This window comes from Anomaloglossus baeobatrachus, chromosome 4 (assembly GCF_048569485.1).
Source record: "Anomaloglossus baeobatrachus isolate aAnoBae1 chromosome 4, aAnoBae1.hap1, whole genome shotgun sequence".
Classification (NCBI taxonomy): Eukaryota; Metazoa; Chordata; class Amphibia; order Anura; family Aromobatidae; genus Anomaloglossus; species Anomaloglossus baeobatrachus.
This window is the reverse complement of record NC_134356.1, coordinates 623,157,101-623,174,907: the sequence shown is the minus strand read 5'-3', so window position 1 is coordinate 623,174,907 and position 17,807 is coordinate 623,157,101. Positions and strand designations below refer to the sequence as shown.

The 17,807-nt window shown below is 51.9% G+C and overlaps 1 protein-coding gene across 3 annotated transcripts in view; it reads left to right on the top strand.

Annotated features, from left to right (window-relative positions):
- Nucleotides 1–10,351, top strand: part of TECR (trans-2,3-enoyl-CoA reductase) — a 65,288-nt gene extending 54,937 nt beyond the window's left edge. For all 3 annotated transcript variants that reach the window (XM_075346312.1, XM_075346313.1, XM_075346311.1), the window contains 2 exons: nt 8,950–8,995; nt 9,970–10,351. In XM_075346312.1, the coding sequence (XP_075202427.1) occupies nt 8,950–8,995; nt 9,970–10,097 (174 nt within the window). In that variant the 3' untranslated portion in view covers nt 10,098–10,351. The remainder of the gene's footprint in view (nt 1–8,949; nt 8,996–9,969) is intronic.
- The last annotated feature ends 7,456 nt before the right edge of the window (nt 10,352–17,807 follow it).

The following is a 17,807-nucleotide window of genomic DNA, read 5'->3' as shown; positions in this document are numbered from 1 at the left end:
AGCCCCACGGGTCTTCACCAAGGTCATGGCAGCAGTGGTGGCGGTCCTACAGGGCCACTCGGTGATCACTTACCTAGACGATCCTCTAGTCAAGACACCCTCCTGGGTGGCATGTCAACACAACCTGACCATTGCTCTGGAGACTCTCCAGGGGTTCGGGTGGATCATCAAAATTCCAAGGTCAAAACTGACACCGACCCAATCACTGACTTATCTCGGGATGGAGTTTTATACTCTCTCAGCGATAGTGAAGCTTCCGCTGCATAGTCAGCGTTCACTACAGACAGGGGTGCAATCTCTCCTTCGGGCCCAGTCACCCCTTGAGGCGCCTCATGCACTGTCTCAGGAAGATGGTGGCAGCAAGGGAGGCAGTTCCCTTGCGCAGTTTCGTCTGCGTCCGATTCTATCGGACACCGCAAATGGGATAGGAGGTCGACGTCCCTAGACAAGAACGTCTCTCTTTCCCTTGCAGCAAAACCTCTCTTCGGTGGTGTCTTCTTTCCACTTCCTGGGCGAAGGAAAAATCCTTCCGGCCCCCAGCCGGGGCTGTGGTCACGACGGACGCGAGTCTGTCAGGGTGGGGAGCGGTCTTCCTCCACCACTCGGCTCAGGGAACCTGGACTCCGACAGAGTGCTCCCCTCGGATCAATGTTCTGGCAGGCAGATCCGAATTCAGTCGGACAACGCCAAGGCGGTTGCGTACATCAACCACCAGGGCGGCACACGCAGTCGTCAAGCCTTCCGAGCAGTTCGGCGGATTCGGCTGTGGGCGAAAGCCACAGCCTCCAACATCTCCGCAGTTCACATCCCGGGCGTAGAAAACTGGGAAGCAGATTTTCTCAGTCGCCAGGGCATGGACGCAGGGGAATGGTCTCTTCACCCGCACGTGTTTCTAGAGATCTGTTGCCGCTGGGGAACGCCGGACGTCGATCTAATGGCGTCTCAGCACTACAACAAAGTCCCGGCATTCATGGCTCGGTCCAAGGATCACAGAGCTCTGGCGGCAGACGCGCTAGTTCACGACTGGTCGCAGTTTCGACTGCCTTATGTATTTCCTCCTCTGGCACTACTGCCCAGAGTGTTACGCAAGATCAGGTCAGACTGTCGCCGCGCCATCCTCGTTGCTCCAGACTGGCCGAGGTGATCGTGGTACCCGGATCTGTGGCACCTCACGGTGGGTCAACCGTGGACTCTCCCAGACCGACCAGACTTGCTGCCTTAAGGGCCATATTTCCTTCTGAATTCTACGGCTCTAAACCTGACTGTGTGGCCATTGAGTCCTGGCTCCTAGCGTCATCAGGGATATCTCCAGATGTCATTGCCACCATGAGACAGGCCAGGAAACCAACGTCCGCCAAGATCTATCACAGGACTTGGAGGATCTTCTTATCCTGGTGCTCTGATCAGGGTTTTACTCCCTGGCCGTTTGCCTTGCCCACTTTCTTTCTTTCCTTCAATCCGGAATGGACAAGGGCTTGTCTCTCGGCTCTCTCAAGGGACAAGTATCGGCGCTTTCCGGTCCCACCTTACGAGCGTCCGTTAACACCCTCGGATCTTAACAGGGTGCTGACGACTCTTCAGAAGCCACTTTTCGAGCCGATGCGGGATTCCTCTATCTCGCCTTTCGCAAAGGGTGGCCTTCCTAGTGGCAGTCACATCACTCAGAAGAGTATCTCAGCTGGCAGCGCTGTCATGCAAAGCCCCCTTCCTGGTGTTTCACCAGGATAGGGTGGTTCTACGTCCGGTCCCGGACTTTCTCCCTAAGGTATCCCCGTTTCGTCTTACCCTCTTTGGGTCCGCATCCAGTTCACCAATGTGAAAAGGATTTGCATTTATTAGATCTGGTGAGAGCACTCCGGCTCTACATTTCTCGCACGGCGCCCCTGCGCCGGTCTGATGCACTCTTGTCCTTATCGCGGACCAGAGTAAGGGATTTCAGGTTTTCAAGTCAACCTTGGCTCGGTGAATCAAGGAACCGATTCTTGAAGCCTACCGTTCTTTTAGGCTTCCGATTCCTGCAGGGCTGAAGGCCCATTCTACCAGAGCCGTCGGTGTCCTGGGCATTGCGACACCAGACTACGGCTCGGCAGGTGTGTCAGGCGGCTACCTGGTCGAGTCTGCACACTTTCACGAAACACTATCAGGTGCATGCCTATGCTTCGGCAGATGCCAGCCTAGGTAGGCGACTCCTTCAGGCGGCAGTTGCCCACCTGTAAGAGGGGGGCCGTTTTTCGGCTCTTTTTATCGAGGTATTCTTTTACCCACCCAGGGATTGCTTTTGGACATCCCAATTGTCTGGGTCTCCCAATGGAGCGACAAAGAAGAAGGGAATTTTGTTTACTTACCGTAAATTCCTTTTCTTTTTCACTCCTAATTGGGAGACCCAGACAGTGGGTGTATAGCTACTGCCTCTGGAGGCCGCACAAAGAACTACACTTAAAAGTGTAAGGCCCCTCCCCTTCTGGCTATACACCCTCCCGTAGGAGTACGGATTCCTCAGTTTTAGCTTTGTGCGAAGGAGGTCAGACACGCACGCATAGCTCCATTGTTTTTAGTCAGCAGCAGCTGCTGACTATGTCGGATGGAAGAAAAGAGGGCCCATACAGGGCTCCCAGCATGCTCCCTTCTCACCCCACTGTATGTCGGAGGTGTTTGTAAGGTTGAGGTACCCATTGCGGGTACGGCGGCAGGAGCCCACATGCTGATTCCTTCCCCATCCCTTTTTACAGGGCTCTGGGTGAAGTGGGATTTACTGGTCTCCAGGCACTGAGACCGTGCTCCATCTACAGCCCCTGGAGAAGATGCTGGATGGAGCGGAGTACATCAGGGACATGGCCCTGCTTCCTCAAGGTACTCTGTGTCCCCGTGCATTTGGCGCTCACACCGCAGCATGCTGGGTGTTGTAGTGCGCCGGGGACATCAGCGCTGCGGCGCTTGTGCCATGGCCTCATTCAGCTTCGCTGAAGCAGGCACACTTCTGGGAATCGGTCGCGCCGGCCGCTGGGACTGCGGCGCGGCTGGCACTTGTGGTGCGCCGGGGACTTCAGCGCGGGCCGCGCTTTTACGGCGGCCGCGCTGATAACTCGAGTCCCCGGCTTTTGCGGCCTGCTTCCGTTCGTTCCCGCCCCCAGACCTGCCAGTCAGGAGAGGGGCGGGACGCTGGTCAGTGCATCAGCGCCGAGGGCTGGAGTCGTTTTTACATACTCCAGCCCTCACAATAGGCACAGAGGGGACACTGTTTCCCGCACTTTTGTTTAGGAACTCCCACGGACCGCCCCTCTCCACAGACGCCGGCAGCCATTCCTGCTGACACGCTGAGCTGCAGAGGGGAGCCGGGGAGACCCAGACAAGGAATTCTGCGCCTCTTACCCGCTATTCAGCGGGCGGTAAGCAGCCCTCAGGGCTCACCCCCTCTTGTGCCAGTAGTATTCTTAGTATTTTGTTTCTACAAATACTTTGTATTGCATAGCGCTGGTCGCCCTTTGGCTATAGACTCTCTCACATTGCAGAGAGCCAGCAGCATGTCGTCCGTAAAACGCAAGGGTGCCAAGGCACAGACATTATATGCTTCCTGCACCGCATGTGGGACTTTTCTACCAGCAGGCTCCACGGACCCCCATTGTGTGCAGTGCTCGGCCCCTGCGGCGCTTGCACAGTCGGGACCTCTGCTGGACGTGACCCAGGGTGTACCACCTGTGAATGCTGTCCAGGTGACAGGAACTGAGTTTGCAGCTTTTGCTGACAGAATGTCTCTCACTATGTCACAAATTCTTGACACATTGCGAGCTAGGCCTGTACTTCAGGCCACGGACACTGTGCAATCATTGCCCCCTGGTCCCCCTCAGCTGAATTACCTCCAAGCTCCGGGACGGGCACATACACCTCAGGGTGAAGACTCTGACTCGGACGATGGCCCCGGCCAGCCTAAGCGGGCTCGCTATGACGGGCCTTCACATTCATCTCAATGGTCAGGATCCCAGCGAGATGAATCTATGGGTGATGAGGCGGACGTAACTGATCAGGATTCTGATCCTGAGACCGCTCTCAATCTGGATACACCAGATGGTGACGCCATAGTTAATGATCTTATATTTAACATCAATAAGATGTTAAATATTTCCCCACCAGCTCCTCTTGTAGAGGAGTCAGCTTCGCAGCACGAGAGAATCCATTTCAGATACCCTAAGCGTACATTAAGCACTTTTCTGGACCACGCTGACTTTAGAGACGCAATCCAGAAACCCCACGCTTATCCTGAAAGGCGTTTTTCTAAACGGCTTAAAGATACACGCTATCCTTTTCCCCCTGAGGTGGTCAAGGGTTGGACCCAGTGTCCAAAAATGGATCCTCCAATTTCCAGGCTTGCAGCTAGATCCTTGGTTGCAGTTGAAGATGGAGCGGCACTTAAAGATGCCACTGACAGGCAGATGGAGCTCTGGCTGAAATCCATCTATGAAGCGATTGGAGCGTCGTTAGCGCCATCTTTTGCGGCCGTATGGGCACTCCAAGCTATCTCAGCCGGGCTTGCGCAAGTCGACTCAGTCACACGTGCATTTGCCCCGCAGGTAGCACCATTGACCTCGCAAATGGCGGCATTCGCGTCGTACGCGATTAATGCTGTTCTTGACGCTACAAGCCGCACGGCAGTGGCGTCAGCCAACTCCGTTGTTTTGCGTAGGGCCCTGTGGTTGAGACATTGGAAAGCAGATTCTCATTCCAAGAAGTGCTTAACCAATTTGCCTTTTTCTCGTGACCGATTGTTTGGAGAGCGTTTGGATGAAATCATCAAACACTCCAAGGGTAAGGACTCATCCTTACCGCAACACAGACAAAACAAACCCCAACAGAGGAGGGGTCAGTCTGGTTATCGGTCCTTTCGAGGACCGGGCAGGTCCCAATTCGCCTCGTCAAAAAAGACTCAAAAAGACCAGAGACGCTCAGATTCTTGGAGGTCTCAGTCACGCCCAAAAAGGACAGCCGGAGGAACCGTTGCCAAGACGGCGTCCTCCTGACTTGCAGTCTCCGATTCCCACACCCGCGGTCGGTGGGAGGCTTTCCCACTTTGGCGACATTTGGCTGTCACGCGTCAAAGACCGTTGGGTGAGGGATATTCTGTCTCACGGGTACAGGATAGACTTCAGTTCTCGTCCGCCAACTCGTTTCTTCAGAACTTCTCCACCACCAGACCGAGCCGATGCTCTGTTGCAGGCGGTGGCCGCTCTAAAGGCGGAAGGAGTGGTGACCTCCGTCCCTCTTCAGGAACAAGGTCACGGTTTTTACTCCAATCTGTTTGTGGTCCCAAAAAAGGACGGATCGTATCGACCCGTCCTGGATCTAAAGTTGCTCAACAGACACGTAAAAGTCAGGAGGTTCCGGATGGAATCCCTACGCTCCGTCATAGCCTCAATGTCTCAAGGAGATTTTCTAGCATCAATAGATATCAAAGATGCGTATCTCCACGTGCCGATTGCACCAGAGCATCAGCGTTTCCTACGCTTCGTCATACACGACGAACACCTGCAGTTCGTAGCGTTACCTTTCGGTCTGGCAGCAGCCCCCCGGGTCTTCACCAAAGTCATGGCAGCAGTAGTAGCTGTTCTGCACTCGCAGGGTCACTCGGTCATCCCGTATCTAGACGACCTGCTTATAAAGGCACCCTCTCAAGAGGCATGCCAGCACAGTCTGAAGGTGGCACTAGACACTCTCCAGAGTTTCGGGTGGATTATCAACTTTCCAAAGTCTCATCTAACCCCGACCCAATCTCTGACTTATCTTGGCATGGAGTTTCATACTCTCTCAGCGATAGTGAAGCTTCCACTGGACAAGCAGTGCTCGCTACGGACTGGAGTGCAATCTCTCCTTCAGAGCCAGTCGCACTCACTGAGGCGCCTCATGCATTTCCTAGGAAAGATGGTAGCAGCAATGGAGGCAGTCCCGTTCGCGCAGTTTCATCTGCGCCCTCTACAATGGGACATTCTACGCCAATGGGATGGGAAATCGACGTCCCTCGACAGGACTGTCTCCCTCTCTCAGACTGCCAAGGACTCTCTGCGTTGGTGGCTTCTCCCCACCTCATTGTCACAGGGAAAGTCGTTCCTTCCCCCGTCCTGGGCAGTGGTCACGACGGATGCGAGCCTATCAGGGTGGGGAGCGGTGTTTCTCCACCACAGGGCTCAGGGGACGTGGACTCAGGAAGAGTCCACCCTGCAGATCAATGTTCTGGAAATCAGAGCAATCTATCTTGCCCTGCGAGCCTTCCAACAATGGCTGGAAGGCAAGCAGATTCGGATTCAGTCGGACAATTCCACGGCGGTGGCGTACATCAACCACCAAGGGGGAACACGCAGTCGCCAAGCTTTTCAAGAAGTCCAGCGGATTTTGACGTGGGTGGAAAGCAGAGCGTCCACCATATCCGCAGTTCACATCCCAGGCGTGGAAAACTGGGAAGCAGACTTTCTCAGTCGCCAGGGCATGGACGCAGGAGAATGGTCCCTTCACCCGGACGTGTTTCAGCAGATCTGTTGCCGCTGGGGGACGCCGGACGTCGATCTGATGGCGTCACGGCACAACAACAAGGTCTCAGTTTTCATGGCACGGTCTCACGATCACCGAGCACTGGCGGCAGACGCCTTGGTTCAGGATTGGTCGCAATTCCGACTCCCCTATGTGTTCCCACCTCTAGCTTTGTTACCCAGAGTTCTCCGGAAAATCAGGTCCGACTGCCATCGAGCCATACTCGTCGCTCCAGATTGGCCAAGAAGGTCGTGGTACCCGGATCTGTGGCATCTCACGGTAGGCCAACCGTGGACACTACCAGACCGTCCAGATTTGCTGTCTCAAGGGCCGTTTTTCCATCTGAATTCTGCGGCCCTGAACCTGACTGTGTGGCCATTGAGTCCTGGATCCTAGCGGCCTCAGGTTTATCTCATGAAGTTGTTGCCACAATGAGACAGGCTAGAAAACCATCCTCAGCTAAGATCTATCACAGGACGTGGAAGATATTCTTAGCGTGGTGCTTGGCTCAAGGGTTTTCTCCCTGGCCATTTGCATTGCCAATTTTTCTTTCCTTCCTGCAGTCTGGGTTGGAAAAAGGTTTGTCGCTTAGCTCTCTTAAGGGTCAAGTCTCCGCGCTATCCGTATTCTTTCAGAAGCGCTTGGCACGGCTTTCTAAAGTACGCACGTTTCTCCAAGGAGTTTGTCATATCGTTCCTCCTTACAGACGGCCATTGGAACCCTGGGATCTGAACAAGGTTCTCATTGCTCTCCAGAAGCCGCCTTTCGAGCCTTTGAAAGAGGTTTCCCTTTCTCGGCTTTCACAAAAGGTAGTTTTTCTTGTGGCAGTCACGTCTCTTCGAAGAGTGTCCGAGCTAGCGGCGTTATCTTGCAAATCTCCCTTCCTGGTGTTTCACCAAGACAAGGTAGTACTGCGTCCAATTCCAGAGTTTTCTCCCAAGGTGGTTTCTTCCTTTCATCTCAATCAGGATATCACTTTGCCATCTTTGTGTCCGCATCCAGTTCACCAATTTGAAAAGGGTTTACATCTGTTGGACCTGGTGAGAGCACTCAGGATTTACATTTCTCGCACGGCGTCTCTACGCCGTTCTGATGCGCTCTTTGTCCTAGTCGCTGGTCAGCATAAGGGATCGCAAGCTTCCAAATCCACCCTGGCGCGGTGGATCAAGGAACCAATTCTTCACACATACCGTTCTGCTGGGCTTCCGATTCCATCTGGACTGAAGGCCCATTCTACCAGAGCCGTGGGTGCGTCCTGGGCATTGCGGCATCAGGCTACGGCTCAGCAAGTGTGCCAGGCGGCTACCTGGTCGAGTCTGCACACGTTTACCAAACACTATCAAGTGCATACCTACGCTTCGGCAGATGCCAGCCTAGGTAGACAGGTCCTTCAGGCGGAGGTGGCCCACCTGTAGGAAGAGGCTGTCTGACAGCCCGTTCATGTGGTATCTTTTTACCCACCCAGGGACTGCTTTTGGACGTCCCACTGTCTGGGTCTCCCAATTAGGAGCGAAAAAGAAGGGAATTTTGTTTACTTACCGTAAATTCCTTTTCTTCTAGCTCCAATTGGGAGACCCAGCACCCGCCCTATTTGTTCTTAGGGTTTCGTTTTTCGGGTGCACATGTTGTTCATGTTGTTTCTTAAGTTCTCCGATCTTGTTATCGGATTGAATTTGTTTTTGAAACTGTTATTGGCTTTCCTCCTTCTTGCTTTGGTACTAAAACTGAGGAATCCGTACTCCTACGGGAGGGTGTATAGCCAGAAGGGGAGGGGCCTTACACTTTTAAGTGTAGTTCTTTGTGCGGCCTCCAGAGGCAGTAGCTATACACCCACTGTCTGGGTCTCCCAATTGGAGCTAGAAGAAAAGGAATTTACGGTAAGTAAACAAAATTCCCTTCTTCTTCTAGCTCCTATTGGGAGACCCAGCACCCGCCCCTGTTCCCTTCGGGCTGTTGTTCTTTTGTGTACACATGTTGTTCACGTTGAATTGTTCTTTTGGTTCATGGTTTCAGTTCTCCGAACATCCTTCGGATTGAATTTACCTTAGACCAATTTATAAGTTTCCTCCTTCCTGCTTTGGCACCAAAACTGATGAGCCCGTGATGCACGGGAGGGTGTATAGCAGAGGGGAGGGGTTACACTTTTTAAAGTGTAATACTTTGTGTGGCCTCCGGAGGCAGAAGCTATACACCCAATTGTCTGGGTCTCCCAATAGGAGCTAGAAGAAAAGGAATTTATGGTAAGTAAACAAAATTCCCTTCTTCTGCAAGGCAGATGGAACTGTATTATCTATGATTCACTTGTAGAAATCATTTCTAGGTGTTCCCTTAAAGGGACAGCTCACTATTGGAAGGCTGCTTGAGACTTCACCTTGTGATTTATTTCTTATTTTTCCCTTTAAATTAAATGTTATATCTTCTGCTCTCGTATCCCAGGTTGGCTCTTGGATTGGATTTGCAATCATGACTCAGTGTCTTCCTGGTGAGTGTGAACTTAATTGTTATCATTATGAATATTATTATGATGAATATTATTATGATTAATATATATATATATATATTTTATATTTTAATATATATTTTTTAGCTGAGAGGCCTAAAGGGGTTCGCTCATTAGAAAAACCCATGTCTCATGCTCTGTACAGGCAAATAGATGTGATAAAGGGGAGTCAACGCTTTGGGACAGCCCTATATGAGGCACAATGGAGATCAGCTCCTATTCTCTTTTCTCTAGTCTTTATATTACATGGATAGCCATTCATGTGATTGGGCCTGACTGGTTGTATTTTATGTACAACCTTTACACATGTATAAAACTGGGGCTGGGGTACTAACTTGCATTTTATGGGAAAATCATAAACACTAGTGTGAACATAACCTAAGACCAGTTTGATTATAAGAAAAGTGCCGTAAAAATACTTGATCCCCAGAAGGCCTTGCTGAAGGGGAGGAGGAGGTCTGATGGCTGGAAAAAAAATAAATTAAAAATTGGTCACCTTACATATGGAAGCTATACCAGTAGTGTAAACTGATCCATACTAGTCTAGAATAAGAAAGCTCCTGCATATCTAAGGCCAGATTCGCACATTGGGTTTTGGACCGCCATGCTTGGCTTGGCCCCATCAGATTGGTCTCCTGACCCGCACCTGATGGCCTGATATATGGCCATGTAGAACTCCTGGTCAGGACAGAAGACCCACGGCCGGTCTGTGCATCACGGTCCGAAACTGATGGTAAAAAGGAAAAATCAGTCATCAAGGAAAATCGCAGTCATCACAGACCGGTGCTCTGAGGTTTTACTTACAGACGATCATACTTCTATTTTGAAGCGTGGTCGGCCCTCCGTCCTAGGAATATTGAGGTTTATTTTATGCAAGGTCCTTATCGGACAATTTTTAATTGTTTTGGACGAATAAGCTTGTCACATCTTAATCCATTCCCTCACTTTTCTCACAGTCGCTCTCTTCAGCTTGGTTGGATTCATCCAAATGACCATTTGGGCCAAAGGAAAACATCGCAGCTACTTGAAGGAGTTCAAGGACTATCCTCCCCTCCGCTCTCCCATCGTCCCCTTCATCCTGTGATTTACGCCCCTCATCTCCCTGATCTAGAACTCTGACCTCCCAGTATGCACTGAGCTGAAGGACCCCGCACTGAAGTCCCACGCTGACACTTCTGTCTCCTCATGGGCCGTCCCTGGAAGAATCAGCCACATCTTTTTTTATATATTATATATATACTGTGAAGAGATGGGATGAATTTTACTAATTTGTCAGCAGGTTTTTTGGTACTCCTAAAGCAGAGGGAAATGATAAAGTAAATCTAGATGTTGATCAGAGTTGTCTTTTGGTGAAATGTCGCGCACTGGTCACCTATGACCGCTAACCTGTCATAGCGCTTTCTTATGTTGGGGTATGGTGCCATGTACCAGTAATGGTGTGACAAAAACTTGGGCTAACACTGCTGTAGTGCAAATACCACCTCCCTTGAAGATTGTAAGCACGTGAAGGGGTTGTCTAGCTGAAAAAAAAAATGAACAAAAGGATGGAAACATCAACAAAAGTTAGTTTAATATGGTGTAGGTCCATCTTTTGCGGAGATTGCAGCCTCAATTCTCAGAGGTGTGGATTCATACAGGGTGTGAATTGTTTCCAAAGGAATTTTAGCCCATTCTGCAGTTAAAACACCCTCCAGTTCTTTCAGCAACGATGGTGGCGGAAATCGACGTCTAACTTGAATCTCTAAAATCGACCATAAATGCTCAGTAATGTTGAGGTCTGGGGATCGTGGCCAGATGAGATGCTCAACTTCATTAGAATGTTCCTCGGGCCATGCTTTAACCATTCTAGCTGTATGAATTGGTGCATTATCATCCTGAAAGATGGCGGTCCCCTCCGGGAATAGTGCTTGAACTACGGGATGCACTTGGTCGCCTAAAATGCCTAAATAATCTTGGCTGTTAGTTCTTCCATGAAGGGATATCATTGGCCCGGCGGATCTCCACGAAATAGCACCCCAGATCATCACAGAACCTCCGCCATGTTTTACGGTTGGGAGAAGGCAGTCTGAATGGAATGCTTCTTTCGGCTGTCACCACACGTACACTCGGCCGGAGGTCAGAAAAAGGGTAAACTGTGATTAGTCTGAGAATATCACATGTTTCCACTGCTCGAGGGACCAATTCTGGAGGTTTCTACACCACTCTAACCGCTTGGACACATTTGTCATTGAGAGCAGCGGTTTTCTAATTGCAGCTCTTCTGTGGAATCCAGATTTGTGCAGCTCCCGACGAACAGTTTTCGTGGAAACTGGGTTCTGTAGGTGTTCATTGAGCTCAGCAGTGATTTTCGGAGCCGTGGTCTTGCGATGCACACTCACAATTTGCTTTAGAGTCTGACGGTCTCTCTCAGTCAACTTCGACTTTCGGCCGGACCTGTGCTTTGCTGCAGACATTTTTCCTTCTCTTTCAAACGCAGTCATTACTTTGGAGACAGTATCTCTTGCCACACCAAGCATTCGGGCACTTTCTGTTACACTAGCACCTGCCATACGAGCACCAACAATTTGGCCTCATCGATTGTATAATACTTATTCCCTCCCTCTGTTAGAATTAGCATAAGTATTATACAATCGATTTTAATTTTTCACTAGCATGACCTGTGAGGTCATACCCATGTGATTAGAAGGGGCTGGGCCTCAGCCAGCAGAAAAATGTTGCTTCCTGGTATCTGCTTTGTTGGCTGAGGCCTCCAGATATTATCTGATCCTCAGCTGCTGTCGCTCAACAAGCTTGTGAATTTATAAACTTTACCTCCTTGGATTTCAAAACCTAAACATCCGAGCTGCCCACTACAGGTATGTATAGACTCAGCCTGATAGTGCCAGTATAGCACTGGCTATAGCTTATATACGAAAATCCTGGTGATTGATTTCCTTTAAACCTACTACATGTTAGGATAGGATCTTGGAGATGGGAATACTCTTTTCTTTGTCGCTCCATTGGGAGACCCAGACAATTGGGTGTATAGCTTCTGCCTCCGGAGGCCACACAAAGTATTACACTTAAAAGTGTAAAGCCCCTCCCCTTCTGCCTATACACCCCCCGTGCATCACGGGCTCCTCAGTTTTTATGCTTTGTGCGAAGGAGGCTGACATCCACGCATAGCTCCACATCTTAGTCAGCAGCAGCTGCTGACTATGTCGGATGGAAGAAAAGAGGGCCCATAACAGGGCCCCCAGCATGCTCCCTTCTCACCCCACTCTAGTCGGCGGTGTTGTTAAGGTTGAGGTACCCATTGCGGCTACATAGGCAGGAGCCACATGCTGTTTTCCTTCCCCATCCCTTAATGGACTCTGGGTGAAGTGGGATCCTAATCAGTCTCCAGGCACAGGGGACCGTGCTCCCTCCGCAGCCCCTGGGGAATCTGCTGGACAGGAGCCGGGTATCGTCAGGGACAAGGCCCTGCTACTTTGAGGTACTCTGTGTCCCCGTGGGGACCGCGCATGGAGCGCTTGTGCCATATACACTGCAGCACTGCTGGGTGTGTTAGTGCGCCGGGGCCTACCGCGCCGGCCGCGCTTATATGCCGGCCGAGCTTATAACTTTAGTCCCCGGCTTTTGCGGCCTAGTATCGCATATTCCCGCCCCCAGGCCTGTCAGTCAGGGGAAGGGCGGGACGCTGTACAGGACGTCAGCGCTGAGGGCTGGAGCATACTCTGTATCCTCCTCCCCCCTCATTCAGCACAGTGGGGCTCCAGATTCCTGCACTTTCTAGAGCACGCCCACGGCCCCCTCCTCCCCACAGAACGCCGGCAGCCATTCCTGTCAGCACTTCTAACGCTGGAGAGGAGAGACAACAGGCTCTGGGAGGCTCAGGCAGGGAATCTGGTGATCACACAACCGCTTTTTAGCGGTCGGTAAGCAGCACCTGAGGTGCTGGCCCCACTGAGTGCCGGAGTGTTCATATATATATATATATATATGCTTATATGCTATACATTTACACTGTACGGTCGCACTGTTGATTTTTGGCTATATACCCTCCTGGATTGTACTCAGAGGAGACAACAGCATGTCGTCCGCAAAAAGCAAGGGTGCCAAAGCACAGGCTTACTTTGCAACCTGTACTTCATGTGCGGCTATACTACCGGCAGGTTCCACTGACCCTCATTGTGTGCAATGCTCGGCCCCTGTGGCACTTACTCAGCCGGAGCCTCTGCTACTGGTGGCCCAGGTGGAACCACCTGCTACCACTGTCCAGGTGACAGGGACGGAGTTTGCAGTATTTGCTGACAAACTGTCTGAGAGTATGGATAAATGGTCTGCTAGGATACTTGAAGCCTTACAGTCCAGACCGGTGACTCAGGCCCCGGGCACTGTTCAATCATTGACCTCAGGCCCCCCTCAATTGGAGCAGCAAAGTGCTCCTGGGGTGACCCATGGATCCCGGGGTGAGGTCTCTGACATGGACCGCAGTCCCAGGCCGCCTAAGCGGGCTCGCTGGCAAATTCACTCGACTTCATCACACTATTCAGGGTCTCAGCAGGAGGACTCTCTGGATGATGAAGCGGAGGTAGCAGATCAGGATTCTGATCCTGAGACCGCTCTCAACCTGGATACACCTGATGGTGACGCCATAGTGAATGACCTTATAGCAACCATCAATCAGGTGTTGGATATTTCTCCACCAGCTCCTACAATTGAGGAGTCAGCTTCTCAGCAGGAGAAATTCCGTTTCAGGTCTCCCAAGCGTACATTGAGTATGTTTCTGGATCACTCTGACTTCAGAGAGGCAGTCCAGAAACACCGAGCTTGTCCAGATAAGCGTTTTTCCAAGCGCCTTAAGGATACACGTTATCCCTTCCCCCCTGACGTTGTCAAGGGCTGGGCTCAGTGTCCTAAGGTGGATCCTCCTGTCTCCAGACTGGCGGCTAGATCCATAGTTGCAGTGGAAGATGGGGCTTCACTCAAGGATGCCACTGACAGACAGATGGAGCTATGGTTGAAATCCATCTATGAAGCTATCGGCGCGTCTTTTGCTCCAGCATTCGCAGCCGTCTGGGCACTCCAAGCTATCTCAGCTTGTCATGCGCAGATTAATGCAGTCACACGTACATCTGCTCCGCAAGTGGTGTCCCTAACCTCTCAGGCGTCGGCGTTTGCGTCCTACGCCATTAATGCTGTCCTGGACTCTACAAGCCGTACGGCGGTAGCATCCGCCAATTCGGTGGCAGTCCGCAGGGCCATGTGGCTACGTGAATGGAAGGCAGACTCCGCTTCCAAAAAGTTCTTAACCGGTTTGCCATTTTCTGGCGACCGCCTGTTTGGTGAGCGATTGGATGAAATCATTAAACAATCCAAGGGAAAGGACTCATCCTTACCCCAGTCCAAACCAAACAGACCTCAACCACGGAAGGTACAATCGAGGTTTCGGTCCTTTCGGCCCGCGGGAAGGTCTCAGTTCTCCTCGTCCAAAAGGCCTCAAAAGGATCAGAGGAACTCCGATTCATGGCGGTCTAAGTCACGTCCTAAAAAGACCGCCGGAGGAACCGCTCCCAAGGCGGCCTCCTCATGACTCTCGGCCTCCTCACACCGCATCCTCGGTCGGTGGCAGGCTTTCCCGCTTTTGCGACGCCTGGCTGCCACAGGTAAAAGACCGATGGGTGAGAGACATTCTATCCCACGGTTACAGGATAGAGTTGAGCTCTCGTCCTCCGACTCGATTTTTCAGAACATCTCCGCCCCCCCGAGAGAGCCGATGCTCTTCTTCAGGCGGTGTGCACTCTGAAGGCGGAAGGAGTGGTGATCACTGTTCATCTTCAGCAACAGGGTCACGGTTTTTACTCCAACTTGTTTGTGGTACCGAAAAAGGACAGATCCTTCCGTCCTGTTCTGGACCTAAAACTGCTCAACAAACACGTAAAAACCAGGCGGTTCCGGATGGAATCGCTCCGCTCCGTCATCGCTTCAATGTCCCAAGGAGACTTCCTGGCATCAATCGACATCAAAGATGCTTATCTCCACGTACCGATTGCACCAGAGCATCAGCGCTTCCTGCGTTTCGCCATAGGAGACGAACACCTTCAGTTCGTGGCACTGCCTTTCGGCCTGGCGACAGCCCCACGGGTCTTCACCAAGGTCATGGCAGCAGTGGTAGCAGTCCTACACTCTCAGGGACACTCGGTGATCCCTTACTTAGACGATCTGCTGGTCAAGGCACCCTCTCAAGTGGCATGCCAACACAGCCTGAACATTGCCCTGGAGACTCTCCAGAGTTTCGGGTGGATCATCAATTTTCCAAAGTCAAATCTGACACCGGCCCAATCACTGACATATCTTGGCATGGAGTTTCATACTCTCTCAGCGATAGTGAAGCTTCCGCTGGACAAACAGCGTTCACTACAGACAGGGGTGCAATCTCTCCTTCAAGGCCAGTCACACCCACTGAGGCGCCTCATGCACTTCCTAGGGAAGATGGTAGCAGCAATGGAGGCAGTTCCTTTTGCGCAGTTTCATCTGCGTCCACTTCAATGGGACATTCTCCGCAAATGAAACGGGAAGTCGACGTCCCTCGACAGGAACGTCTCCCTTTCACGGGCAGCCAAGGCTTCCCTTCAGTGGTGGCTTCTCCCCAATTCTCTGTCGAAGGGGAAATCCTTCCTTCCCCCATCATGGGCTGTGGTCACGACGGACGCGAGCCTGTCAGGGTGGGGAGCGGTCTTTCTCCACCACAGGGCTCAGGGAACCTGGACTCCGACAGAGTCCTCCCTTCAGATCAATGTTCTGGAGATAAGGGCAGTGTATCTTGCCCTAAAGGCGTTCCAGCCGTGGCTGGAAGGCAAGCAGATCCGAATTCAGTCGGATAACTCCACAGCGGTGGCATACATCAACCACCAAGGGGGAACACGCAGTCGGCAAGCCTTCCAGGAAGTCCGGCGGATTCTGATGTGGGTGGAAGCCACAGCCTCCACCATCTCCGCAGTTCACATCCCGGGCGTAGAAAACTGGGAAGCAGACTTTCTCAGTCGCCAGGGCATGGACGCAGGGGAATGGTCCCTTCACCCGGACGTGTTTCAGGAGATCTGTTGCCGCTGGGGGATGCCGGACGTCGACCTAATGGCGTCCCGGCACAACAACAAGGTCCCAACATTCATGGCACGGTCTCAAGATCACAGAGCTCTGGCGGCAGACGCCTTAGTTCAGGATTGGTCGCAGTTTCAACTCCCTTATGTGTTTCCTCCTCTGGCACTGTTGCCCAGAGTGTTACGCAAGATCAGGTCCGACTGCCGCCACGCCATACTCGTCGCTCCAGACTGGCCGAGGAGGTCGTGGTACCCGGATCTGTGGCATCTCACGGTGGGCCAACCGTGGGCACTACCAGACCGACCAGACTTGCTGTCTCAAGGGCCGTTTTTCCATCTGAATTCTGCGGCCCTCAACCTGACTGTGTGGCCATTGAGTCCTGGATCCTAGCGTCTTCAGGGTTATCTCAAGAGGTCATTGCCACTATGAGACAGGCTAGGAAACCAACGTCCGCCAAGATCTACCACAGGACGTGGAGGATATTCCTATCTTGGTGCTCTGATCAGGGTTTTTCTCCCTGGCCATTTGCCTTGCCCACTTTTCTTTCCTTCCTTCAATCCGGATTGAAAAAAGGGTTGTCGCTCGGCTCTCTTAAGGGACAAGTCTCAGCGCTCTCTGTGTTTTTTCAGAAGCGCCTGGCCAGACTTCCAAAGGTACGCACGTTCCTGCAGGGGGTTTGTCACATAGTCCCTCCTTACAAGCGGCCGTTAGAACCCTGGGATCTGAACAGGGTGCTGATGGCTCTTCAGAAACCACCTTTCGAGCCAATGAGGGATATTTCTCTCACGCCTTTCGCAGAAAGTGGTCTTCCTGGTAGCAGTCACATCACTTCGGAGAGTGTCTGAGCTAGCGGCGCTGTCATGCAAAGCCCCTTTCCTGGTGTTTCACCAGGACAAGGTGGTTCTGCGTCCGGTTCCGGAATTTCTCCCTAAGGTGGTATCCCCCTTTCATCTCAATCAGGATATCTCCTTACCCTCTTTTTGTCCTCATCCAGTTCACCAGTGTGAAAAGGACTTGCACTTGTTAGATCTGGTGAGAGCACTCAGACTCTACATTTCTCGTACGGCGCCCCTGCGCTGCTCGGATGCACTCTTTGTCCTTGTCGCTGGCCAGCGTAAAGGGTCACAGGCTTCCAAATCAACCCTGGCTCGGTGGATCAAGGAACCAATTCTCGAAGCTTACCGATCTTCTGGGCTTCCGGTTCCCTCAGGGCTGAAAGCCCATTCTACCAGAGCCGTGGGTGCGTCCTGGGCTTTGCGGCACCAGGCTACGGCTCAGCAGGTGTGTCAGGCGGCTACCTGGTCGAGCCTGCACACTTTCACGAAACACTATCAGGTGCATACCTATGCTTCGGCGGATGCCAGCCTAGGTAGGCAAGTCCTTCAGGCGGCGGTTGCCCACCTGTAGGAAAGGGCCGTTTTACGGCTCTATTACGAGGTATTATTTTACCCACCCAGGGACTGCTTTTGGACGTCCCAATTGTCTGGGTCTCCCAATGGAGCGACAAAGAAGAAGGGAATTTTGTTTACTTACCGTAAATTCCTTTTCTTCTAGCTCCAATTGGGAGACCCAGCACCCGCCCCTGTTCCCTTCGGGCTGTTGTTCTTTGTGTACACATGTTGTTCATGTTGAATGGTTTCAGTTCTCCGAAATTCCTTCGGATTGAATTTACTTTAAACCAATTTATAACTTTTCCTCCTTCTTGCTTTTG